Source organism: Camelus bactrianus, chromosome 6, assembly GCF_048773025.1.
Source record: "Camelus bactrianus isolate YW-2024 breed Bactrian camel chromosome 6, ASM4877302v1, whole genome shotgun sequence".
Classification (NCBI taxonomy): domain Eukaryota; kingdom Metazoa; phylum Chordata; class Mammalia; order Artiodactyla; family Camelidae; genus Camelus; species Camelus bactrianus.
In genome coordinates this window covers 32,624,538-32,651,892 of record NC_133544.1, presented here as the reverse complement: position 1 = coordinate 32,651,892, position 27,355 = coordinate 32,624,538, and the positions used below count along the sequence as shown (strand labels likewise).

General features: G+C 40.6%; 2 protein-coding genes across 5 annotated transcripts in view; one reads left to right on the top strand and one right to left on the bottom strand.

Annotated features, from left to right (window-relative positions):
• LOC105074663 (uncharacterized) overlaps positions 1 to 7,244 on the bottom strand; it is a 36,119-nt gene extending 28,875 nt beyond the window's left edge. The window contains exons 1-2 of the mRNA XM_074365408.1: positions 4,200 to 7,244; positions 2,182 to 2,504 (exon numbers count right to left, since the gene is read on the bottom strand). Coding sequence (XP_074221509.1) covers positions 2,182 to 2,319 — 138 coding nt within the window. The 5' untranslated portion in view covers positions 2,320 to 2,504; positions 4,200 to 7,244. The remainder of the gene's footprint in view (positions 1 to 2,181; positions 2,505 to 4,199) is intronic.
• A 701-nt stretch (positions 7,245 to 7,945) lies between these two features.
• Positions 7,946 to 27,355, top strand: part of MTHFD1 (methylenetetrahydrofolate dehydrogenase, cyclohydrolase and formyltetrahydrofolate synthetase 1) — a 51,569-nt gene continuing 32,159 nt past the window's right edge. The window contains exons 1-6 of one of the 4 annotated variants that reach the window (XM_010962257.3): positions 7,946 to 8,079; positions 19,296 to 19,380; positions 25,238 to 25,297; positions 25,714 to 25,767; positions 26,615 to 26,751; positions 26,873 to 26,973. In XM_010962257.3, the coding sequence (XP_010960559.1) occupies positions 8,039 to 8,079; positions 19,296 to 19,380; positions 25,238 to 25,297; positions 25,714 to 25,767; positions 26,615 to 26,751; positions 26,873 to 26,973 (478 nt within the window). In that variant the 5' untranslated portion in view covers positions 7,946 to 8,038. Of the gene's footprint in view, positions 8,080 to 8,223; positions 8,495 to 12,491; positions 12,532 to 19,295; positions 19,381 to 25,237; positions 25,298 to 25,713; positions 25,768 to 26,614; positions 26,752 to 26,872; positions 26,974 to 27,355 lie in introns of those variants that run through there. The other 3 variants (XM_074365397.1, XM_074365396.1, XM_045522094.2) reach the window with 3 other exon arrangements.

The window sequence follows — 27,355 nt, the reverse complement described above, 5'->3', positions numbered from 1 at the left end:
CTGAAAAGGGAAAAAAAAAAGGTTCAGGATGGTCCAATAGATTTCATATAGTTTTTTAACCGCAACTGCCCTAACACCCTCATCTCTCACCACCCAGACCCTGAGTCCTCTCACTTCCCCCTACAATCCAGTAACCAAGATGGCTAATGCTTAAGCAGAGTTCCAAGGCCTGCCCCAGCGCTGGGAGTGGCAAAGATTCTTATTGGTTGATGTCAGATCCAATTGTTAAATTCATTTATATCATGGATCCCAAGAGTTCGGAGAATGGGATCAGAGGTTACAAAACAGTCTTCAAGTTTATCAGTGAAGTTTTATTTCTTAAAAGAATAAGTGAAGCAAATTTGGTGAGGGAAATGCCAAATTTAAGTCTGTGTGGCAGATACATGGTGTTTTATTTGTCTCCTTACTTTTCCAAATGTTTGAAATTAAATACAAAAATTAAAATTTACAAACATAATCCAGTTGACTTTTTAAATCACAATATAAGGACACTATTAGATGATAAGATTTGTATGGTGCTGTATTATAGGTATAATTCAATTTGGGTTTTAATATATATTACTCCCAAAGAAAACATAAAATATTATTTTTATTATTAGTTGTTGCAAACTGAAACTTTTTTACAATTGATACAAAATATAGTTCATAGCTAAATGAATACATGCTGAAAATAAGATTATAATTATTAATACACACTTTATATTTTTATAATGTACCAATATTCAAAAATATTTTGTTAACATATTTTGTGAAAAATGGCAAAGTAATTTTTTAATTTCCTAGAGGGATTCATGAGCATTTATGTACTTGAAAGGAGTTAACTACTAAGACTGTGGAACACTGTCTTTTTGCATTGTATCATTTACTTCTTCCTATATTTACTGAGGTTTGGTTAAAAACAAAAATTATATATATATATTTAAAGTATGTGACAATGTTTTGATATATGTATACACTGTGAAATAATCTTCACAATCAAGCTAGTTAACATATCCAACACCTTACACAGTTATCATTTTTTCTTTCTTTTTTTGTGGTGAGAATACTTACAAATCCATCCTCTTAGCTAGTTTCAAGTATACAACAGAGCATTGTTAACTATAGTCACATTGCTGTACATTAGATTTCCAGAACTTATTCAACTTGCATAACTAAAACTTCGTACCCCTCGACCAACATTTCCCCATTTCCCTCTCCCCTCTGCCTCTGGAAACCACCATTCTACTCTCTGCTTCTATAAGTTTGACTGTTGTAGATTTTATGTGAAATCATGTAGTATTTGTCTTTGTCTGGCTTAGTTCACTAGTATAATGTCTTACAGGTTCATCTATGTTTTTGAAGATGGCAGGATTTCCTTCTTTTTAAAAGCTGAATCATGTTTCATTGTACACAGACACACACACGCACAATGTACATATGTATAACTTCCTTTATCCATTGACGTATTTACTTTTAATGCAATGTATTTCCATTCCTAGCCAAGAAACTAGGCTTGTCATTCTCATTTAAAGCCAAAAGGGAACTGAAATAAACCACTCCCCCTATGCTGACCCCCAGGATCAGACTTCATTTCCTAGGAGCTACAAAACTAGACTAGGTGGATCTTCCTAGTGGTCTTAAAAAAAAATCAACAGAAGGGACATCATCTGATCAGAGAGGGTATTTGATTTCCAGGAAGAGTCTCATTCGAGTCTAGCCCTAAAAACAAGGTTGTATACCAAGGGGGTAATATGGTACAATAGAAAGGTGATGGGAGTCAGATTACTCTGTTCTGTCCTTAAATCACTGTGTCCTCTCTCTAGTGTTGTTTCCTAATCTGCAAAATGATGGGGTTGGATCAAATTAACAGAGGCCCATTATATCTGTTTTTATATTGTTTTGGAACTGTGGGCCTTGGTGAAATGTCAGAACCACCAAAAAGGCAAAAATAAGTAAAATCCACTTTGAGGTTGCATTAGATTCACGTGTTTCACTGCTACTTGTTCTAGAGTCAAGCCAGGAATCATAAGAAGTGAAAGATCATTTGACTCATGGCTTGCATCATTCATTAGCACAGGGCTCTGGCACAGGAAGTGAGCAAACATAACTGGACTTTGTCTTCTTCTAGCTCTCACTTATGCAAGAGATTGTCTTACCTCTTCCGAGAATGGGGAAAAAAATAAATGCCAGAGTACAACTCACCCCTGGGCTATTCTTCTGAGACGTGTAAGCTGACAGATGCCTGACTCCTGATGGCTTAGCCTTGTGAGGCCCTTTGCTTTGGCCAGTAGCAAGCCTTCCTGGATTTGAGTGGTTTAAAAGCTGGAGAGGGCCTGACATGCTGGAGATAAAAGAAGTATGCAACAGATCTAGTAATGGTGAACCAAGGTGCTTCCAAGAGAAGTCTGCAGAGAGTGGTCAGGAAGAGATGCTGAGGTCTGCCCAGCATCAACAATGTCTTCAGGCAGATTCAACTTCAGATCCTTACAGTTTAGCCAGATCTCAGAAGGAGCTGCCCGCTGAACCTGTTGGTTGGAGACAAGGCAGATCTAGTTTCTAAATACAGTACCAAAACATCTTTTAAATTGTAACTGCTTGAAACAGGCTGCTGATACATATATATGTACTCATAACAATATACTTAAATGCTACTTGTGAATCATATCTTTAGACAACTGACTTGCAGTCTTCCTTCATTTTCAATTTCTGAATCTATCAGAAATGCTAACTATATCCCTCAAGATTCAGCCAAAAGATGAAGTCTAAAATGAGTTAATAATACAGCATGTGATAGCTCATAGCGCTTTCTGCTCCAGAACATAAAACGTAACTTCACATTATAATTTTTATATATTTTCCCAAGAACTCAGTACTGCCTTAAATTCATTTTCCCTACCCAGTTCAAATCCATATATTATCTTTCTTTTCAAAAATGAAAATGAAAGAAATAGAAGAAATAAGTCTTCCAAATTAATGCCCATATATTTTATTAAGCAATAAGATGGTAGTTTCTTTTTTAAGATCAGAGAAGGTATTCTAGGAGGGAAAAAAAAGTGGCATTTAGAAATTGTGCACTGGAGGGGTTACACGTAAGTGGGATATGTGTTTTCTTTGCTGATAGTATCTTCCAGAAAATGGAACAGTCCCAGAATGAGAGGAATTTTTATAAGAGGAGGAAAAAAATTAGCATAGTATGATTTGAATAGCATGGAACAGAAAGTATGAAGGCCTGGTTTTCTTTAGTAACCCTGGAGTCTACTTGGAAATTCCTTTATTAATTCATTCTACATTTATCGATATTGAAGACAATTATTAAAGTACAAATATCTCCAATGAAATTTTAGTCTCTTCCCTATTTTAATCATTTGATACTTAAAATCATAACTATATCAATTCCTTTTCTAAGAACCAAAGATGAGACTTAAAGAACAACTACTGAAGTTTTGGTGAATTGAAAAGGGAGGATAATGTTCTCCTCAGTTCTGGAGCAAGAACGATATTGGAAATAAGGTCTTCTTAAGAATCCTATCCTTTATTTTTATTTTTATTTTTATTTCCTTACCATCTTATGAATCTTATGCTCTTTATTAAAAACAACTTATGAGTTTCACTCATACTGCCTCTAGGAAACAAGCTACTGTGTGGACTGAAGTATATACTCAGAAATATGAACTGATTCTGCAGTATCCCAATACTACCTCCTTCCTTGATTCATGCCAGGTGAGGGAATCTCTCTTCTCCTAATTTGAATAGTATATGATCTATACTTTTCTTTTGATTGTCATCTCATTCAACATTGTATTAGGTCAAAATCTTATCTCTCCTACATTAAAGGTATATTAAAAGCAGGATCTATTTCTAGTTTATCTTTATCATCCCATACTAGGTACAAAAAAACCCCCAAACTGAACAAGTAAAGAACCCAAAAGGAAAAACAAAACAAAACAAAACCAACAACAACCAACCATAACACAAAGTTAACTTATATAGGTGATAGTACTGCCCTCCCAAATTTACCTTTTAGAAATATAATAAAAATATATTAGGAGTCTAAAGTAAAAAGTAAAATACAGCAATACAACACAATTATTCTGTGACTTTAGTTTTGTACATAACTATTTTATTTTTTACACACTCATAAGATTTATCAGTATTTCACTTTAGAAAGATACAGGATGCTATGCTTCATTTAGTGGAAAGTAAAAACCGTAAATTTTTACCATATCAAGCACAAGAGAAAATTCCAAATCCAAGGTCAATTCCCAGAAGAAACCTGAATTGTCCAATATGAGTGGCTGCTCTGCACAATTTACCAGTAGAATGTTTGCACATCAAAGAAGCTGTTGCTAGGTGAACACATCACAAAGATCCAGGGAAGGGCAAAGGGGCTTCCCAAAGTGATACAGCAAGGCCTGAGGGTCTTTACTTCCCTAATTAATGAAGTAAAAACATGAAGAGGCTTCATCAAGCATTAGTGAACTTAACAATCTTTAGGAAAGTGATCCCACCAACAGTAAAGTTTCCAGCAAAAGTGAAGCTCGTATTTTGGGTCTGTCTTTTGTGAAATTCTTGGAATAGGTCAAATATTTGTACTTCAATACCTACACCTTATCAAGGGAGAAGTACTTAGAGAAGAGGAGAAAAATGATGATTCCATCTACTATTCCTAAAGCAAAAGATGATTTGTCTGAAAAACTGGCATCCTAATTCTAAGAAAGTACATCCCTATGTATTTTTGATACCAAAATCACCAGAACTATACTTCAAATATCATCTATTCTCGTGTTTCTCAATCTGCCCACCCTTTAGAATCTCAAAGACAACTTCAAAAAATACACCATGACACTACCTCATCATGTTCTGATTTAATTAGTCTACAGTGGAGCCTAAGCATAAACATTTTTTAAAAGTTACACAGGTAATTCTAGTGTGACTTTAGGGTTGAGATGACTATCTTCATTTATATATGATAAAAATGAGGCAGGGATAAAATAAGTGGTATTCTCAGGGATGAGAGTAATAGTTAACAACTAACCCAGGGAAATAAGAAATATTTTTTTTCTCTAAAATTAGATTTTAAAAATTACATCCCCAAGCAGCAGAAACACACTATAAACAAGCCCAGAAATGCCTTATAAATCTTACATTCCTATGAAAAAAGCAAAAGATAGTAAACAAGGATTTAAATAAAATCATTTTGGATAGTGAGAAGTGCTGTGAATAAAACAGGCTAATGTGATAGTAATGAGGAAGCAAGGGGGCAAATTTTGATAATGTAATCAAATGCCTGTTTTGAATATATTAACATAAATCATATTATACATTTTATTGGATAACCTGCCTTTATCATTTAACAATATGTGAAAGCTATCTTACAGTATATCTATAGATGCATATTTACTGTTCCTTTAACAACTGCATCCATCCTGATGGAGATTTTATTATTTTTTTACTATTGAAATTGATGCTGTTAGGAACATTTTGATACACATATCTTTGCGTATATGTGTAATTATTACTCTAGGATAAATTCCTAAAAGTGAAATCACAAGATCAAAGAATGTATACATTTAAGGTTTTGACAGATATTATCAAATAAACCTCAAAATTTTTGTGAAAATGGAACTTCTGCAGAAAGGACACACATTTTTTCAAGTAACTACCACTAAGAGCATTTGCATAAAAATATTTTGTCTATTCTTTGTGAAATGATCAGTTCTCAGTCTTTATCTTAATTGACCAATCTGCAATATATCTGATAGAATTAGTTACCCCTTTTCCCGTTAAACACTTTCTCACTTATCTTCTAAGGCTGCATGCTCTCAAAGTTTTTTTCTCATAACATACTGCCTCTTCTTGTCAATGCGCTATCCTGTTTGCTCATCTCCTTGAATTCTAAACACTGACGTGTCCTAGGGATCAGTCCTTGGTCCTCTCTCTACCTACACCTATAGCATACTGTTCGTGGGCTCTCATCTAACCTCTAATGGATTTAAACATCATATTTCTCATTTAAATGAATGTTACTTAGACATCTAGATGTCTAAGAGGCATCTAAAAACATTTAAAATCTTAATTCAACTCAGTAATGGCAACTCCATCTTTCCAGTTGCTCAAACCAAATTCCTGTTTTCTTACTCTTACACCCTCATTTCCTTTCTTCATTCAGGTTTCTGTTCAAGTCAGATTCCCTAAAGAAGCCTTTCTTACTACATTTCTAAAACAGCACTCTCCTGCCCACCACCATTCCCCAAACTCTTTGCTAGCTATTTTTTTTTAATGGTATGTCTCAATATCTAAAATTAGAGTACATATTTCTTTAATTGATCACTGATTCCCCCACCATAATACTAACGGAGGGTAGTAACTTTATTGGTTCACCCTGGTTTCTCTAGCACCTAGAGCAGGGTCTTTTGTTGTTGGCACAGTAGACACTCAATAACTATTTGCTCAATGAATGAATGAATTGTGCAGGTCAGACAGAGACGTAACAGTTGAAAACCAGGCTGTTGAGATGGTAAAAGCAATACATTTAGAGATGAAACATCCAGGTTTGGTCCCTTTCCCAGGCACAGCTATGCAGCTTTAGGCAAATTATCCTTCAAAGTCTATTCTTCTATCTGTAAATCGAGGTCTTCTTCCTCAGTAAACAAGACATAGTCAATACCTATCTGGTATTATAAGCCACAAAAGTGTCACCACCTATAACTTACTAGGCACATGTTTCAATTTTCCTCTTAATTTCAGTTGTTCAGGTATGTGACTGTACATGTTCAGAGGTCCTTATATTTTTAAGTTATTATATAGTTAGCTCTCCCCATCTTCCCGATTCAACCAATTCTGGGCCAAATTTTTTTAAAAGCTCCAGAAAGTTCCAAAAAGCAAAACTTGAATTTGCTGTATACCAGTAACTATTTATATAGCATTTACATTGCATTAGTAATCTAAAGATGATTTAACTTGCACGGGAAGATGTGTTTAGGTTACATGTAAATATCACGCCATTTTTTATAACGGACTTCAGCATTCGCGGATTTTAGTACCTGCGGGGCGGTCCTGGAACCAAACTTGCAAGACCAGTCCTCACAAACATCCGGGCTGCCTTCCTCCTCAGGTCCTGCTCCGCAAGCAAACATCCAATCTCACTTCTCCTCCGGAGTGGACGCCTACTGGGAGGAGTGTCCGCCCTCGTCGGTCACTAGGCATCCAGTTTATGTGAGCCCTGGGTCTGTTCTCCAGCACCAGATGTGGGGCACTCTGGCCAAAGCTAGACTTGGAAAGCTGACGGCCGTCTCCGCACTGGCCAACCCCCTGGTTACCCTAGACTCCGAGGGAGCCACGCAGTGCTCCAGCTCGGCGGGCCTGAAACTGTGCTCTGGGCTTCAACCATGGCCGAGCGTCAGATTCGCCTGAGATGATACAAAGTCAGGGGCTCCACCAGGACCCTCCGATTCAGCATGGGGGTGGGGGCCCCGACACACGTCTGACGGCGCCCGGTAAGGGACGAGAACGCCCGGAGCCGCCGCACATCCGGCAGGTGTAACTCCTGGGGGCAGGCCGGCGCCCCACCAGGCTCCGCGCGCGGGAGCGGGGCCACGACTCTTCCGCACAGGCCCGCTCCTTCATCCCGCGCCGGCCTCCCGCGCCCGGGAAACTGTTCTCCCGCGAGACCGCCCGCTCGGCTCCGCCCCCTGCGCCGCCACAAAACGGCTGGGGTCGAGGCCGGATTCCCTCTACAGCTGGTTCCCCGCCCTCACGAAGGCGCGTTCTGGGAAGGGTCCTTCCACCAGCCAATCATTTCCTCCATCCAATCTTCACCGAGTTTCCTCATCTTTCCGCGGCACTTCAGACCCCTCAGTCCTCCGCTCTTCGCTGCCCGAGGGCTTGCGTCTATTCAGATCGCTCACAGGCATTCTCGTCTGGGGGTGCGCAGGCGCAGTAGCGGCATCGTCCTGGGCGGTCGCAAAGCACGTGTGCTGGGCTGTCCCAGGCTGCAGAAGAGAGAGTCGAACCTCGATTTTTGGCGGTGTCCGTTGTGGGCAGCAGACTAATAAAGGTCATGGCGCCGGCGGAAATCCTGAACGGGAAGGTGATCTCAGCGTAAGCACCTGTCATTGCTGTTAGGGCGTGGTTGGGCTGCTGGCGAGGGCTCTGAGCAGGGTGTGCAGGCCCCCAGGCACCCACTTTTTGCAGGAGGGAGACTAGTAGCACAGAGTCAGGTCAGCCGGGTGGGGAGGAGGAACTTTGTCCTAAGCCCCCTGAAGAATGGTTCCCTGCAACTGAAGAAAGGGGGCTTGGGCACGATCTGCGTTTGCAGATTGATTGGGTGCCTGGTGGCTGTGCCCGTTGGCTTCTGTGCTTCTGGGACAAGCCCTCTTACTTGGCCCGACGACTGTGCCCCCAAAAGTGCAGCTGCTGACAATTTTCTGCCACAAGAAAGAATAGTTGCGGTTGCCTGCAGCATCACAGTCAGAACTCAGAAATGCAATTTACTCCCTTTCCCTGTAATTTGAAGGTGAGTAGACTGAAATAAGTGAGGTAACAAGACTTGACAAGGTTACAAGGCTGATTAGTGACAGAGGGTCTCCTTCCAGCCCATACCTTTTCCCACTACACCAGAGACATCATTTGCTAAGTAGAACCCAATAAACGTTCCCTTTTCCCCTTCAGTTTTATGCTCCTCTAAATGCTATCTCCTTGTCCTATCTCTAGAGTTTCTTTCTAGTTTGGCTTTTGAGCCCTGACAACATTTTGTATTCCATTTGACTTCTGCCATTTCTACCCAATGGGAAATCTAAATGCTTCAGTAGTAGATGTGATTACCAGACTTAATTACCTGGAAGTAACACCTGGCTGCTTTTTGTTTGGGAGGTGACAAGTCTGGGGGGGAAGATGAAAGTAGAAGGGGGAAGGGTATATTTTGTGTGATCCTCTAGGAGGTTGCTCTTGGGACATTGGACCTCACCAGTTATTTAACAACAGCTGTAGCTGGCAACAGTAATTGCCCTATGAATCCCTAATTTTGTGAGTAGAGATCTTTGAGTGAGTTGTAGAGTCAGTGGTGGTGAAATCCACCTTGAGCCAAAATGTTTGTTTCCTGGAAGGTAGAGATGGTGGGGACAAAGAAGGTGAGGTATAAAAAAGATGGTGAATCTTTCACATTGGTGAGGAGGAACCCCAAATTTTTGGATTAGAAATCACAACATGGTTTTCTGCATATGGTTTGCTAAACTGCATTGTTTTTGCTTGACCTTTGTTTTTTGTTTGCTTATATTCAAACCGACTCCCTTAATCAGTGGCTTTTCTTGATAAAATCTTCCCTTTAGAAAGACTGGTTGTGAAGAGATAATTTAAGTTTGCTTCTTGCCAGCCTTCTGAGAATAGGTGCTCACTGGGTATGTTTTGGTTGAGTGGAGAGCAAGTTAAATATGTTTGTAAGCTCCATAAGGGTAAATAATATGTGCACTTTCTTGCTTGTGTCTATATCCAAAACACCTAGAAACCTTCTTTCTCTCCTTACTAGTTTTGTGGCATTAAGCAAATTAGCTTACCTTTCTATGCCAAAATTTTCTCAAATGTAAAATAAAGACAGTATCTAGGCCACTGAGTTGTTAGGAGAACTAAATGAGTTCTTGGCTGAGAAGCATTTAGAATTGTTCCTGGTACATAGTGTTTAATACATGTCAGCTGTTAATCGTAATTAGTTAATGTATACATAGGTGATTGATTTATCTTTTTGACAGTGATAGTTGCCTTGAGATCATTTCAGTAGTTCTCAACACATTACCTGCACGTTAAAATCACTTAGCTTTTTGTGGTTTTTTAATTTATTTTTATTTAAACATGAATACGTGCAAAAAAAGTGCACCTATCATAAGTGTTCAGCTTAATGAATTTTTCACTACTGAATTTACCTGATTAGCACCCAGATTCAGGAAATGGCATTGTTGGCGCTCCAGAAGCCCTTCCTTCACTCTCATCCAGTCACCACCCCAATCCAACAAAGATAATCACTGTCCTGACTTCCAACACTGTAGACGAGTGTTGCTTCTTTTGAACTTTATGTAAAAGACTTCATACAGTATGAAGTCTTCTGTCTGGCTTCTTTAAGTCAACATTGTGTTTCTGGAATTATTTCACGTTGCATGTAGTGTAGCTCATTTACTCTCATAGCTGTTTTGTATGCTATGTGAATATACCACTACTTACCTGTGGACATTTGGTTTCTAGTTTTTGATGAATATGAATAGTGCTGCTATGAGCATTCTTTTAAATGTCTTTTGGTGGGACATATACACATTTCTGTTGGTTACACCCCTAAGAGTAGAATTGTGGAGTAACAGGCGATATATATATCTGTATCTATATCTGTCTCAATAGTTAAATATAGATACAGATAGACAGAGAGAGAGAGACTGACAGAGGCAGTTTTGGTAGAAATTGCCAATCTTTTCCAAGGTAGTTTTACTAATTTATAGAAAGCATTCATGCTTGGTGCCCACACCAGGCTGATTTAATTGGAATTGCCAGCAATAAGCCACTGGACTCAGTATTTTTTAAATCTTTTAAAAGCTCATTCTGTGATTCTAATGTGTCTTGAAGGTTGAGAACCACTTAGCTAAAGTCTTAAATCTAAGTCCAAGTTTCATCATTGAAGAACAGTATGGGATTGATTTGGCAGCAGCTTTGAAAGCATTCTCTGGAAAAGACTGTTCCAGGTACTAGAAAGGTTCCTCTCCCTGGGCTGCTCAGAATTAACATAGCTGAGCTTTTACATTGCCCGGGGGGTTGAGCAAGCAGTTCATTTTTACTAACACAGTTCTTCAGGGTGCATTAAGGCTAAAGCCTATTTGTGCTTACAGAAGATTTTTCATATAAAGTGGCTCTGAGACTGCCACACCTTGGCACCTTGACCTTCATGAAGAGCTTGAATCCAGGAGCAGGTAGAGCTCACAATTCCTCAGAGATGGGGAGCTCTGGAGGAGGGACCACCTGCTTGATTCTTGGAGTAGTGCAGTCACCCACCTCCTTTTGCTGGGGCTGCTGCAGGCAGCTGACCTTTGACCATGGCCCTGGGGGAACCCTGGACAAAAACGTGGTTCATACAGTTGAGCAGTTTAGGCTGCAGCTGGAGGCTCTGGGCAGGATGTCTCTATCTTTCCTCTTTTAATAGCTCAAGTACACTTTAGAAAGAAAAGGTGAACGAACTTCTTGACATTATAGCCAGGGATGCTGGAGTCTGAGGAAAGGGTCCCTCATTCCCCAAGTTTGCAGGTCAGCTTCCTTGGTTGCCACCAACTGTTGGGTCTCTTGGGGAACAAATTTGCAAGCCTTGAAGTGTCCTGGGCAGTTTCTTGCCTGATGTAGTACTTGAGTTGTAAAAATTTCTTCCTTGGAGGGAAGAAGTGTGGGGCAGGTCAGGAGTTCCACAGTCAGAATTTCTTCAAAATCTGTTCCACTCCCCATCCCAAGGAGGAATCCCACAGCTGAGGAAATAGTTGAGGCAAGAAAAGTGATGTGGGGAGGGGAGGAGATAGCTTAGTGGTAGAGTATGTGCCTAGCATGCATGAGGTCCTGGGTTCAATCCCCGGTTCCTCCACCAAAAAATTAATAAATAAATAGATAAGCCTAATTACTACCATCCCCCTGCAAAAAAAAAAAATGATGTGATTTGGCCAAAGGTTACTTAGCTGGTTAATGGCAGAGGCTCAATTAGAACCAAGGTCTTCACCCAGTACATGGTGTTTCTTATTCCATCAGGCACTTTCTACTTTTGCTAAAAGGAATTTCGTAAACTAATTTTTTTTCCTTACAACAGTGTTCCTCTCTTTGTTATGCTTCCCACTCTCCTGAGAAGGCTGTCCCCAACTTTTGTTTAATTTTATTATACTCCCTTTATACCTTCCTGGTAGCCAGGAATAGACAAAGTCCATCATTCCAGATTCCTTCTGGGCTTTTTCCCTGTGGGAAATCTGGATCTAGTTGCCAAATTTTGTCCCTTTGGAAGGAACACTTCCATTTGTTCCTTAGGGGAGTTCCAAGATTGTAACCTGGATTTGAAAACTGGGAAGGATCTGAGGATTAGGGACAAGTGTGTCTTTTGGGATATTTATTCACTTAATAAATTTCTGTGTGTCTTCTCTATGCCAGGCTCTCTTCAAAGCCACTAGACTCTTAACAGTCAACAAAATAGATCATGTCCCTACCCGCCTGGAATTTGTGTCCTAATGGGTAGAGACAGATGACAGATTCGATGAAATAGAATGTAAGGTAGTGAGAGGTGCAAAAAAGAAAACCAGAGCAGGAAAGAGGGACAGATTTCTGAGACATGGGGGTTGTAATTTTGAATATGGGAGTTAAGCTCATACTCATTGTAAAAAGCACAGTTTTGAAGGAAGTGGGGCCATGAGCTGGCCAATGTTATGGGGTGGGGAAGCCTGCCAATGTTATGGTTCCTAGCCAAAAACAACAGCACGTGCCATGGACCTTTGACCTCACAAGTTATTAAACTACTGCCCTGGGATCAGCCATGATGGCCTCGGAAAAGCTGGAGTGAGTAGAGGAGTGAGTGAAAGTCACGGACGTTGGGGCTGAGAGCCCTCCCTGACTCAATGGAGGTGCTTCTCAAGAGATAATAGAAAGGGGTGGGAAGTAGTGTCAGAAGAACCACCCTGATTTGGCGTTTAGACTACAAACCACAATTCTTGCCTATGTGTGCTTTTCAAAGTGGAGCCGACAAAATTCTGTATGGTTTGTTTGACCTTTCCTTCTGTTAGCTTGCTAGAGTTGAGCCTGCCATGGGTGGCATTTTTCTTGATCAAGTCTTCTTTCTAGAAAGACTGCTTGAGAAGAGACAGATGGTTTACTACTTGTCAGGCCGCTGAGAGAAGGTGCTCTGAGTCGTGGGTTGAGCAGAGTGAGTTAGGTATGTTTGTAACGCACTTCCCTCTGGGTGGGATCCCTGGAGCTGGACATCATGCTGCTCCCTCCTCTGAGGCAACCTAGTTTACCTCCTTGTGCCTTAGTTTCCTCAGCCATATGTTGGGCAACTAATTCATAAGTTTGTTAAAAATTAAACAAGTCATTACTCATAAAGCATTTAAAGCAGGCCCTGGCACATGGTTGAGTTTTAATAAATTGATGCTTAGAAAATACCTGTTGAAAAACAAGTGATGTTTGTGTCTATCCCAGCTGTATCTTTGGTGGCTGTCTTATAATCTTGAGCCGTAAAATTAGAATGTAACCAGCTGTTCAAAGATAAAAATGGAACCATGACTATATGCTTAGCTACAGAGCTAGAACTATTTTCTATAAAAAGAGTCTGCTCACCACAGTGAAGTCGATAAGCTTTCATCTTGTCCTGGAAGTAAAGTACCTGTAGGCCTTTTTGTGCTTAAAAAGATTTGCCTCTAATGAGCTCCAAAGTGCAGGCCTTTCTGAAGTTCTATGGAAGCTTAACTGTCAAAGCTAGCTGGATTCTGGGAGTTTGTGTAGGAGAGCAAGTGGGAGTTCCTGAGAGGTGGGACCTTCTGCTCAGCCTTAAACAGGCCACCCAGCCAGGCTGTTGGGAGTGTTGTAGCTGGACTTGTAGAGACTGGACTGGCAACCAACTACCCTGGTCATGGCACTGGCAAGAATTCTGACTAGGGATATGGTCCAAGAGCAAGTGTCCATCCTCGTTTATCAGGAGGGTGGGGATCAGGCAGTTAGGGATTTGGACAGTGGGGCTTTGAGTCCGAGTGTGTGGTCCCCTGTTATATCCCCACGTACATGAAGAATCCTCTGGGAAAAGGGATATCAGGCTGGCCTAGCACAGAAGAGGGTCCCTGGAGCTGAGGGAAAAGGCTCCCCTCTCCTCCAGTTGACTCTCCAAGTGGAGACCCTAGTTTTCCATACTCTTTCCACTTTCCCCTTGGATGATGATCCAGAGGCCTGCTTGGGGTTTAGGACCATAGTCTGCTCTGATGGGCAGATCTGTGGTTAGATAGTCCTGAAATAGGCTAATTTGGGGTGTTGGGCCTTTTCTTACAGATCTTCAGACTTGGGGCCATCTTGTCATGTCTCATAACTTGCTGAAGATTACAGAATGATAGCCTGGAGGCCATATGCTTTGTTGGGCTTACAGAGTTATTTTTAAGAATTAGATTACTTCTCAGCACATTAATATGGGTAATTACACATAAGAATCTAGACGCCTGAGTTTTTGAAAGGGCATGGAAAGTTTAGCAACACTGTGCTGTCTGTTCTTAGTGTTACCAATTTGTCGGATCCGAGTAGAAACTGCCCCTACTTCCATGAGTGGGTAGGAAGGTGGGACCACATTGTTCAGGCATCCTACCACACCTGGTGTGTGCACCTGGGCTCTGACAGTACTTTTCTCTGTGTGACCTTTCTCTAATGCTAATGCACTTTAAATCTGTTTTTTAAATCCTGCATTTTATGAAGCCTTTCTCCACCAATTCAACCTAGTTCCCAGCTCCATTTGTTCCATCCTGATCAGTAGTTCTCATACAGGGGCAGTTTTACCCCTTCTTCCACCCCAGCCACATTTGGACATGCCTGGAGACATATTTTTGATTGTCAGATGAGGAGTGGCTGTGTGCTGGTGGCATCTAGAAGCTACAATGGACAGGACAGCCCCCCAGAACAAAGAATTGTCTGGCCCAAATTTCAGTAGTGTTAAGATCAATAAACCCTGATCTAGAAGCCTAAAAAGCATTTATTGTATTTTTGGGTATATGGATTAATGAAGACTTTTACACTCTGTGGGAATTGGGGGGTTCATTAGAATTGCATGCCTTTTGGCTGTTTGCATGTCATAAATATTGGACAATTTACCTTTCACTTCTTAGGTCTTTGAGAGAGTTTGAGAGAATTGGATGGAAGAATTTTACATTACAAATTTTTTCATTGGAGCATAAAATAGATTCACATTAAGCATTAAGCTTCAAATATTTGAGATACCTGTCAAGTTTAGTAAATATTTGTATTAAATTGTAATAATTCTTATTTAAGTATTTTATCCTGAAACATAATAAAAGAAAATACTGATATTGGTTAATCTGTATACTTTATAATGTAGCTTTTGCTGTCATACTACATATCAGTGAAAACTGTTTCAACAAGAAGGTACTTTGGTCTTTTAATTTGACGTAACTGACTAGGAAGTTGAAAAACATGCCTTTCTTGGAACACTAGGTGGCCTCAATTGTTTTTACAAGGAACTACATGTTAAGTTTTTCAAAAAATTTGAAGTAGTTTTTAGCAGTATAAGAGTTGTAATGGAAAATGAAATAAAACAGCAAGTGAACAAAATGAAAATAAAGCAAATGAAATAAGACATTTGCGGTGTAACTGCATTGTTAATATCTTATGACAGTAACCTCCTCGGGGGGGAAGAAAGAAATGTGTGTCCTTGTTTAGAATAGCCCTGCATGTTGAGGATGAATGTCCTCACTTTCTCCTCAGTTACTGGAAGTATATTCTGTGGACCTTTAAAGATCATTTGCAAATTCCTATAAACTTGTGCTACATTTCCTTGATTGTTGACTGGGCAGCTTTATTTTCGGGATTTAGATTTCTTAGCCATGTAGCTAAATACCCTTTACTCCTTCTGCTACCCATAGCTTCTTGTTGAAATGTCCTTGTTAGGTTATATTTAGCAATGATTTTTTTCTCAGTCATAAAATGTCCACAATTTGATAATGAGCCATTGTGTGAAACAGAATGAGTTGGAATGTGTAATGGAAATTTTCAGGAATAATTGTACAAGACTTGGGGCAAGGGATCTGGGTGACTGTTGAGGGACATTAGGCTCTGACTAGGACTCTTCAAGGGTATTACAGTTCTCTGGGGATGTACACCTTTGACTTTTATTGACTAGGCTCTTTGATGACTGTGTAGGGGAAGTCAACTTGGAGAAAACTAGATCGTAATGTAAATGATCTTACCCACAGAGATTCAAACACATTTTGACAGATTGAACCATAAATGATTTCAACCTTGATTTTTGCCCCTCGGAAAGAAAAGATAACTCGAAACATTGCATTTTATTGGCCAGTAGCAGGGTTTCTCAACCTTGGGTGCTATTAACATTTGAGCTGGATAATTCTTTGTTGTGAGGGGCTATCCTCTGCATTGTAGGATATTTAACTGCATCCCTAGCCTCTACCCACTAGATGCCAGTAGTAACTCTGTTAAAACTATATCTGTGTCTGTTCATATTTAATTGGCTATGACATTTTACTAGTATCTGTCCATTAGGATCAGTGAGTCTTCATTGGTTTACTGCTACTTTGTCTTGCTGTATTTATTGGCACTCTAGTTCTGATTTCTACTGTGTCGAGATTGAGATATGTCTTCCCTTAGATTTTAGTGAATGTTGATGGAAGATGGTGTGACTGGCATGTGTATTTCTATTCAGGGATCAGGGATGTTTCTCCATATGCCTATTTCTGCCTCACCTTACCCCCAGAATCTTCACCAGGATGGTATAACTCACAGGACCATGGATGGAAATGGGAGGCATCTGCAACTAAGTTTCTGTTGATTTAGGAGGTTTCAGTGATTTTAAAGTTCTTCTACTATAGCATTTAAACTTTGGAAATGAGCTATAAAAATTAAAGTGCTTCCTACCATTTAATTCATCACAGCTCTATGACCCTAAAATAGACAGACAACAGGGGAAATGTTAACTTTTCTCTCCACATTCTTCTTTTATAGTTTCTTCAACTTCAACCATACCTGACACTTGGCTTCCAATATTCCACTTTTCATTTTAAGTTGCCTCACTTAGTGACCAACCAAGAAAACCAGGCAGGAAAAAAATTTAAGGAACTTATGGAGACCTAATTACAACTGCCTTGATTTTTTTTTTCTCACCAGGGCAGAAAATTTTCCACCTGTTGCTTTAGTACTCTGGGCTGTCTAGCTCTTGCTGATTATGGTTTGCGTACATTTTTAAATATCTCGTTGTTGTTCTGCTCCTGTCCCATAAAGAGATCGAAGTGTTAGCTTTTAAACAGATCTTTGTAGTTGGAAGAATATCCCTGCTAATGCAACTTTAAAGCAATCCTGCTTCTTAGAAGAAGTTGAAAGGAGTTGGTGTAACTGATCTCAAGCTATAATCTATTTTAGGAATAAAAATGCACACTTAGACTCGTTTAAATTATAGCATAGAAAATACAGAACATTTTGTTCTTTGCTCTTACCTATTGGGCTGAAACATTTTCCACCTGTAGCACCTTGTAGAACTGGATTCCCAATGCTTGCTACCTGCTGGGTGTAAGTATTACTTTTACTTCTCTCTAGATGCCCTTCCTCGGGCATGCCTACTTGTTCTAGAATCCTTGTAAGATTTGGTAAATAAATTCACTGTATCAGTATGAAATCAGCTCTGTCCCTACAGTAATTGTAGTCGGTCTTTCCAGCTCCATTTCCCAACCCTAAAAACCTCAGAATCATCTGTAGCCCCAGCATTCCCTGTGTTTCATGTTTAGTATATTGGGAATCCATCCACTTCTTGCCAGCTTACCACTGATACCGTGACCCAAGCCACCATCACCTCTGGTCTGGATTTTTGCAACTGCAGTAACTTCCCCCTACGGTCTGTTCCCAATTCAGCCGCCAGAATAATCCTTTAAAAATGTGAGTCCGATCATGTCAGCCCTGTTCAAGACCCTCTAATGGGTTCCCATCACATTCAGAATAAATGACAATCTACCTCATCCGGTAACTGATCCCCCTTGGACCTCATTCACCCTCTCAGGACCTTTGCACTCGCTGTTCTTTCTGCTAGTTGGCCCTGGGGAAGCCACCTCATTGCTTTGAGCCTGTGTCTGCATCTGTGAGCAGGAATAAGAAAGCTTCTCCTCCCTTGCCTACCTCACAGGGTTACTGAGAACTTCAGATGTGTTTTATCTGTTCTTACTGTTGGTTGTTGTCCCATGTTGCACTAGGAATGGTTGTTTTTTATACACACCCTCGTCCCCACCATGGGTTTTCTTTGGGTTGGGGACAGCCGGTAGAAACCTTTGCCTAGCCCTTTGTGTTAATATAATGGTTGGAGGGAAAGGAGGGGAGAGAGTGGAGTCTGGAAACTTGGCTCCTGGGAGAGGCCTTCTGCAGCTACCCAGGCACCATTTCTGATTGTCAAGCAGGGGAAACTGTTCAGGCTGGAACAGCTGGGGAGTTTCAGTGGCAGCTTAGTGAAAACTTGGCAGCTCTAGTATTTCCTATTATCTTCTGTCAGAGCAGAACTGTGACCTTTGTTCAGGTCAAAGCCCAGTAAAAGAAAATCCAACGGTCAATTAATTCTTTTGAACTATGTGATTTATAGAATATTGACTTGAGAAAACAAGTTAGTAGTTAGTTAAATTCTGAAGTCTGTGGTGTGACTTCTCGCATCATTCAACATTCTTACCATATCGTAGGGTAATCCAAATAGTGTCTTTCTTGTGACTCCTGAGCCTTTTTATGCCAGATATTTGTCAAGAGAATTGGGGAAGGGAGTAACCAAATTAGAATGAGGGAAGAGATGCTTGCTAATGCCAGGTATATTTGTGTGTCAAGTGTGGTTAAGATGCAGATAGACAAATGGCAAAACTGGTCCTTCCAGGAGAGACAGATCTTGTTCGAGTTTATGACTGTATCACAACTGGACAAGGTTGAACTGTTTTGAATATTTACTTATGGATATGGTGTAATTTACTTGATGTCCTATTGAATTGTTAAGAAATGTGTTAGTAAACTGATGTATCTTTGTTTCACAAGAAGTTATACTTTCAACTTTGGGTAAGGAAAATTCTTTTGTAAATTAGGATATAATTTGTAAATTCATATTGAAATCAGAGTGAGAGTCATTGATTTATTGCTCAGCCTTATATGGATACCATGTGTTTGTCTTACTAGGTAGAGTAGGTTGAGCAGAAGGTGTGAGCTTGAGTTTTTTCCTGCCAACTTTTTTCGAACAGCACCTGGAGAGTGGAAATGCTGAAAAAGACAAGGGTTAGATGCCTTCCAGAAGTGCTGGTCCAGGTTTTTATTTGTTCACTGTATGATTTTGAATACTGTCAACTAATATGTTTAAAACTAACTGTCCCATACCCCATGGCCCAGTCAGTGTCAACAGCAGTTAGATCCATATCTTCTTGAAGCCTAGAAAATTGTTGGGCGCTACAAGGAGCATCTTATGCCAGATAACGTCTGTCCAGTGAAGGTGCTTTTAATTTGAAAGAGAAATACATCCAATAACACACATCGCTTATTTGTAGCTTGAAATATTAAGTGTTAACTCCAATCTTTTCCCTTTTCTCTAGACAAATAAGGGAGAAACTGAAGAACCAAATCACTCAGATGAAGGAGCAAGTACCTGGTTTCTCACCAGGTCTGGCAATTTTACAGGTATTGTGATAGTGTATTTCCACTAGTCCCTTCCTTTGTCAATCTCAGTAGCTCTGAAGACCACAGGCACCTCAGACCTCTCCCTCTGCCGCAGACCTTTGCAGCTTCTCTTTGAGGCTCCTCCAGCCCAACTTCTCCATGCTGGTGTGCCCCGGCCCTCTGCCGTTCTCTGTGGGGACCCTTTCCTGAGTCCTGTGTCTCTTCAGAGTTTGTTCTCAGGCCCCCTTTACACTCTTAGAAACTTAAGACCTTAGAGAGCCCTTGTTTATATGGCTTTATCCATTGACATTTACTGTATTAGAAATTAAAACTAAGAAGTCTTAAAATATTTATACATTTTAAAATGCCAATAGTAAGCTCATTATACGTTAGCGTAAGTAACATTTTTATGAAAAACTTTTAGAAAACAAAATTGAGTGAGAAGAGAGGCGTTGTTTTACATTTTGCAAAACCCTTAACTGTCTGGCTTAGTAGAAGATAGCTAGGTTCCCATCCACTTTTGTGTTCAACCTCTTGCTATGCTGGCTTGATTGAAATATATGAAGAAAATCTGACCTTCTACAGATGTATGGTTGTAAAAGAAAGAGTTCTTTTAATAGTCTTCCCAGATAATTTTCTTTTAATACTACAGGGCTCAGTAAGTCATGTTTTTAAAGAATAGTTGCAATGTGGCATCTGAAACCATATCAGTGAACTTTCATACTTTGTTAAGTCAAAATCCTGTTTTATGTTGCTATTTGAATGGATATTTACCTGTTCGTGGTTTTGTTGTCTTTTGTCTTTCATGCCTCATTTGGAATAATTCACTGAATTATGCAGATCCTACGAATGTTAACATGTTTCATTATGCAATATTTTAAAAACCATAATCATTAATATTCCCAATGATCTCGTCAGAAAAGTAAGTATTGAGAAGTTGTCAAGCTCACGGGAGTAGATAAAAGACTCCAGTTTTTGCTGGAAAGCTTGAATTTTACCATTGGCAACAAATACTGTTAGTTATTTTCCTTGAAGTAGCAGACTGACTTTGTCCAATTTTGAGAAAATATTTGCCAAATTTTCAAGCCCAAATAATCATTGTTTGTCAGTTGTTCTTTCAAGTAAAGATGGTGTTCCATTGAAAAATTGGCTAGTTTGGCTTGCAGGATGTCAATACAGTTAAAAAAGCAGATGACATTGTAGTATTGTGGTGGCACTCACAGATCTTCTCACAGGGTCTTGGGTTTTCCCCAAGAGTGTGTGAACCATGCTTGGGGAACCTTTTGCCCTAGGCGATTTAATTTGGCCCCAAATATCAGCTGTAGGTTAGGAACTTATAAACCTGGATCTCTTCTGAGTTCCAGACTTTTGGTTTCTAGGACATCACTCCCTTCTCTTATCTCCTTTGTTTGTTGTTGGCCATCTTCCTGATACCTAAACCATTTGAGTGCCTCAAGGCTCAGCCCTCAGACCTCTTTTCCACCTTATTCTTTCCCTAAGTGAGCTTACCCAGTCCCGCAGCTACATGGGACAATAATTCCTAACTTAGGCCTCTATCCAGCGTTTCTTCCAAGAGCTCCAGATTCACCCAGTATAGGAGGCAGTAAAGAGTGTTAATATGTGTCATGTGAACAAATGTACAAATGAATGTTTGAAGAGTTGATTGGGAAGTTAGGAAGGTGATAGCTTGCATTTGAAATTCCCTTTAGAAATACCTGCTTCCTCACTTTTTGTTTCTCTCTGTATGTATGTCTCTACATAATCCCTTGCTAAGTTTCTGTTCCATGTTCATCAAGAATTTCAGAGTGAATAGTACTTAAATATTTTCTCTTCCTTGCTACTCATGACCTACAGGGCCTTAGCTGAGAAGAAAAGCACAGAAGGCCTGTTGTTCTGCCTGGTGTGGTCTCTGCTGTGCTGGATTTTCCTTTTCTGGCAAATTACTAAGAATCAAAGGTGTATGTTGTGGGTGTACACTTGGTACATTTGCGGGACCCGCTATTTCTTGGCTTATACTTGTGAATTATTTGTTGTAGGAAGAGTAAGTGTCGTAGACAAGAAATCTGTTTCTGTAAACCTTTTGGTAGCAATATTGAGGGTTTTTATTTTTTTCTGATTTTCAAGATTGGCTTCCAAACTCGTATTTTAAATTTATTGCTTGCAAAGTGTGTTTGTTACATAAACGCTGTTCTGCAGCTTGTCTCCTATGTCCTTGCCAAGAAGACAGTGTTGGAATATTTTAATCTTGCACTTTAGCACCAGAATCAATGTCTTTCTATGATGCAAGGCTTATATATTATGTTGTAATCACATCTGTGCCACCTCCAACCTCTTGTTTCTTCTCCATCCTGGTGACTGGCACTACCATTTCCCCACGTACTCAGAAAAACCTGAAAACTAGAAAAACCAGGAACCTGAAATGTCTCTTTAGGGTCTCTCCCTGCTCACCACATCCCCTTAGGGACTGTCGTGCTGTTGAAAATGCCTCTCCTGATCTTGGGATCTGTTCCCTCCTTTTGATTTCTGCTGCTTTCACCCCATGGGCCACTGCAGTGCCTGCTTCCAGGCTTCTGACCTGGGCGCTTCCAGTTTGTCCTTTTAACTTTGATTGCAGCCCTTGTCAAAATGCAGATCTAATTGCAATCCATCCAACCACACCCACTCCCCATCCTTTATGGAAAGAATGACAGACTTGTGTAGAATGTCTACTGTATTTCAAATGATTTGCATATGTTTCTAGTTGTTCTAATTTTTAGCCTTTGTCTACAGGATGGGAGCTGTCTCCTTATAGTCACAGTAACTGATACTCAAAGATCTTGGGTAGCTTACCCAAAGCCACAGGCAGGAAGGTCCTGAGTCTGGATATGACCCCAGCTCTGTCTATGTCCAAAACCCATTTGCTTTGCCCCAATTTTCTTTCTAATTCCTTAGCATCACATTCAAGGATATTCAGGATCTGGTCCAGGGATATATGCCTAAAAGTTGGAATTTCTTTTGAAACTATGGACTGGTAGCTTCCCAAACAACTAAATATTTAAAGGAAACTAAGACTTGGCTTTTCATTATAAGAGATACAAATAAGGTTGTGTTTCCATAAATATGCCCATAATATATTTTAACTATTATAATAACTAACACTTGCTTCCTACCAGGAGTTATTCAGAGCACTGTACATACAGTAACTCATTCAGTTCTCACAAAAGGCATGGACAAAACAAAAAAATTAATAAACTCAGCTAGCCTGAGTTTATTAATCTGCAAAAGGCTCCTGGAGCAGAAGAAAACTTAGCAAGTAGGCTAACACCCAAGAAATTTTATGGTGTAAAACAGGGATTGGTAAACTGTGGCCCATGTTCAAAACTGCTCAGGTTGTAAATGGTTAGATAAGAAAAATGTATGACAGAGTATGTGGCCTGAAAGACCTAAAATAGATGCTGAAAGACCTAAAATAGATGCTGTCTGACCCTTTACAGAAACAGTTTGCAGACTCCTGGTGTAAAAATGTTATCCCTAACTTGTTCTGGGATAGGGCCTTTTCTAGATGATGTAATTCACCTTCTTCAAGGAAGAAATGGGTTTTTCTGATAAAAATCCTCAAGTGATTTTTTTTTTGATAAACTATAATGGAATTAAGATTTGTTCTGGGAAACCAGTCTTCTATCCACCCACTTGACTGTCAGTCAAGAATCTACTGTTCTTCAACTAAACGTTCTTTCTGTCTCCAGTCTATCAATGTTGTATAACCATTTTTCCCTATAAAATGCCTCTACTAGGAGTATTTGAACTGCATCCCAAGAGGTCTTTTCCTTTGCATTAGGATTACAATAAAACTGTGACATGTGCTTATAACTAAAACTGTGACATGTGCTTATAACTATCGTTACCGAAAGAGTGAGGCCAAACAAACGGAAACGTCAGAATTTGGAGCAGAGAAAGGTCTACTGCAGGGACAAACAGGAAAACAGATGGCTCATGCTCAGAAAACCCGAACATTAAATTTATATAGGCAAAATTTGGGGTGAGGGCTGCAGAGTGTGCAACTCTTCAGATTGGTTGGTGGTGAGGTAATGGGGCAGTGTTTCAGGAATCTTGTGCTCAGCCTGAAGTTGTGGTCCTCCACCCAGTTTAGGGGAGGATCTCAAAGATATGATGTAGATTCCTTAAGGAGGAACCTGGACCTTGCCCCAAGGCTGTACTATTGTTTCTTGACTGTTCCCTAGTTTCTGCATTCCCTCCCTTCCCTAATTAGCCCAGGAGACTGCCTCTTGGATTGCACGTAGAAACTGAAGAGGTAGGGGAGGAGCCAGGATATATACAAGAATTTTGGCTGGGGAAACAGGCAGTGAAGAGCTTAGTGAAAGAATACTGCTAGTCACAGGATCAGGTATCTCAGTTAATGGTTTTAGTGCTTTTCTTTTTGTGGGAAGATGCAAGAATCTGGGGTCATTGAGATACTTCCTTAGATGTGTATTTTAACTATGGAGGGGCCCATGTATCCAAAACACAGAATGTTTCATCCTGAATTTCTTTCAGGGTGTACTTGCAGGTCAGAGACTGTAGCGGCTAATGACTTGATCCTTGTGGAACTGGAATGGCGGGCAACATTCTTTGTTTACAGTATTAATAAAAATGAAAAAACAATACTCTGATATTTCCTACCTTGAGCTAAGAATCCCAAAGTATTTTAAGTCTGGTAGCTGAATCAATGAGAGTTGGATGATAGGGGCAAAGACCATGTATAGAAAATGACCAAAGAAAAAACATGAGAGGCACTAAAATTCTAGGAACGCCCCCACAGGAAGCAACTAATGCACTGAGGTGCACATAACCCATAGAAAAACCAAATTCCCCTCACCGGACTCATCGGCCTCTCTTGACATTCAAATTAGCACTGGCAAAACTGAGAATCTCTCTATAAAGGACACCTGAAGCTAAGAGTAAGGCCATGTGCTGTGAGCCTGACAGGGGCTTCCCAGAGCAGCATCAACAGGACAGGAACTGGAGAGACTCTCCTTAAGGCCAGCTTCTTTCTCCACAGTCGTCCCGTTTAAAGGAACCATGCGTCAGTTCATTTTGGTGTCAAGGGACCTCCCATTTTTCCCACTGCAGTTTTGGGAAAAACCAAACTTACTGTGGCATATCACCCTGAGAGACTGTTTCAGCCTTGAAAAGGACAAAAGTCAACCATCAGAACATGAAAAAATACTTGTAAAATAAAATTTTACAGATAAATGATTACAATGAAAACCTAAATATGTCTGTAATTAAAGAAACGGGGAACATAGTGAGACCTAGAGTGGCGGGTCAAAAGGTTCAGCTTCTTCGCGCTTTTTCCTCCCCATCTGGAGGGCAGCAGACTGCCCTTTGCCTCATGTAGGTGTCTGTTCTATGTGAGCTGGGATTAGGTCCACCCTCGCTGGTTTCTCTTCTCTGTGTGGTGGGGCTTGAGAGCTTTCCTCTGTCCCCGGGGTGGGGAGAGGGTGCAGAATGTACACCAGAGCTCTGATGACATTTCCTCAGCCGTCATGCCCTTTTGTTCTGGCACGTCAACCTGGTGGCAAGCAGAAATTCCACACGTTTTAGGCAGGCCTGTCACATCCTTGCTTAGTTTCCAAGGCCGATGCAGCTGTCCCCTGTTTTCTCTTCTTTTGGCTTTTCAGTGGGAGTCAGGTGTGCTTTGTTCAGAGAGGGATGGGTGATACCACTTACGTTCACATCTCCATGCTGTCCCTACGTTCTCCTGATTCTCCTGTAAAAGTTCTCTGCAGCAGGAATCTCATGATTAAACATTCCTTTTATCAAAACTAAAATTTTAGAAGCTTTTCCTTACACTTTGGCTTTCCCTAGTTGTCTGATTTGCATGTCTTTGTCATTCTAGGTTGGCAACAGAGATGATTCTAACCTTTATATAAGTGTGAAGCTGAAGGCTGCTGAAGAGGTAAGGCCCAGAACAGGGGTGCCATCACCCCCACCCCTGCCCTTACCCCCCTCCAGGTCCTGTCTGTTATCCCTTGCCCCTTGCGGTCCTCCCATAAAAACGTTTATCGCCCTATTTTGCAAGTTAGAAATGGGTGGCAGAGCTTTGGCCTCTTATTTTGCCCTGGAATGTTTTCTAATCAGTGATCTGTGTGCTCCCAGAGGACAGGAGTCGTGGGCAGGAAACTGCAAAGTGCAGTGGTGACAGGCAGCAAATACCTGACGAATGGGTCAAACTGAGAGACTCATTCTCAGGACAGAGGAGGGTGACATGATGCTCAGCACCGCCTGGTTGGTTTTACTCCTATCTGTGGAAGAAATGGGCCCATATCTCAAGTCCTTTTGCCATGTTCCTGTTTTAAATGTTCATTCTTGCAGGTTGGGATCAAAGTCAAGCACATTAAGTTACCACGCACGGCCACAGAATCTGAGGTGAGCTGTTAGGAACCAGCTGTTAAGAGGGCAGCCAAAGTGCTTTCCTGTCTGGTTTTGATTTGGGGAAACTTTGGGAACCGATAACATTAAACATATAAGAGACCACCAAGTCTTCACAGACTGGGCCTCTGGAAGAATCTTTGGAAATACCCACAGAGTAAACGGGGCCGTCCTGCGTATGAGTGTGTGGCGCTCACAGTGGGACTGCCGCGTCGTTTGCTTCCACATCACCTGCGATGTTCATTAGAAACTGGTCCTTGGCCTGTATTGCATTTTAAAAATGAAATGCATATTCTATATACATGATGTTCAAGGACAGGCAGAACAAACCATCGGTGATTAAAGTCAGAACTGTGGTTGCCGTAGGTGGGGGATTAGCTGTGAAGGCGCAGGGGGAGAAAGAACCTTTCTGAGGTCATGGAAATGTTCTGTGTCTGCACTGTCCAGCAGGGTGGCCACTGGCCCCATGTGGCCATTTAATTAAAATGAAATAAAGTTTAGAATTCAGTTCCTTAGATGAACTAGCCACATTTCAAATATTCAGTAGCCACTTTTACATTGTAAGATGCAAATTATGGAATATTTCTGTCATCACAGGAATCTTGATTTGGATAATGATTTTTACTAAAGTTCTTAGCTCTTTAATTTGATGGATTTCTTACCAGACACCTGAAGGTTACATTCTGTATTAAAGTAGAGTTGCCCTCAGGAGCCAAAGGAAGTTATATTCTCAGAGGATTACAATTAAACTCTCAGGGGAAAATGTGGCAGGCTGGCTTTTGACTTAGAAAGTGTTGCCACCCTTTCTATGTGGTATACAAATTGTATGTGGTATTACTTCTAGGTGTTAAAGTGCATTACGTCTTTGAATGAAGACCTCACCGTACATGGGTTCATAGTGCAGCTACCTTTAGATTCAGAGAATCCCATTAACACTGAAGCACTGGTCAATGCTATTGCACCCGAAAAGGATGTGGACGGGTGAGTTTGGCTTGGCTGTCTGTACCACATTGCATGATTCTAATTATAATACATTTCTATTTCGGGAACACACCATTTTGCTTCTAAAGAGGAAAGACATCTTTCACTTTCCTTCTTGTAGACTGAGTAGCATCAATGCTGGAAAACTTGCTAGAGGTGACCTCAATGACTGTTTCATCCCTTGTACACCCAAAGGATGCTTGGAACTCATCAAAGAGACAGGTAAAAACAGACAAAAGTAAAGTACCATTCTGTGGAGCCTGGTCTTGACCTGTAAAAGTATAAGGGAGGTACGCTGTGGGCCCTAAATAAGTGGATTGGCACTGGACCTATCCGCTAGGGGCTTCCTGACCTAAAATCTCAACTTTCTCAATAGCCCTATGAAGTAGGTACTCTTATTGTTTGACAGCTGAGAAAACAGGCTGGGAGATGTTGAGTAATTTGTCCAAGAGGGAACAGAGCCAAGAGTTGAACTCAGTAGTTGACTTCAAAGCAATTTATTTTGTATGAAAAAATAACCTGTATGGTAAAAAGGATTCAGATAGTCTGTAAGGGTACAGAGTGGAAAGTCCCCACCCCAGAGTGGGCACCAAGTCTCCATTGT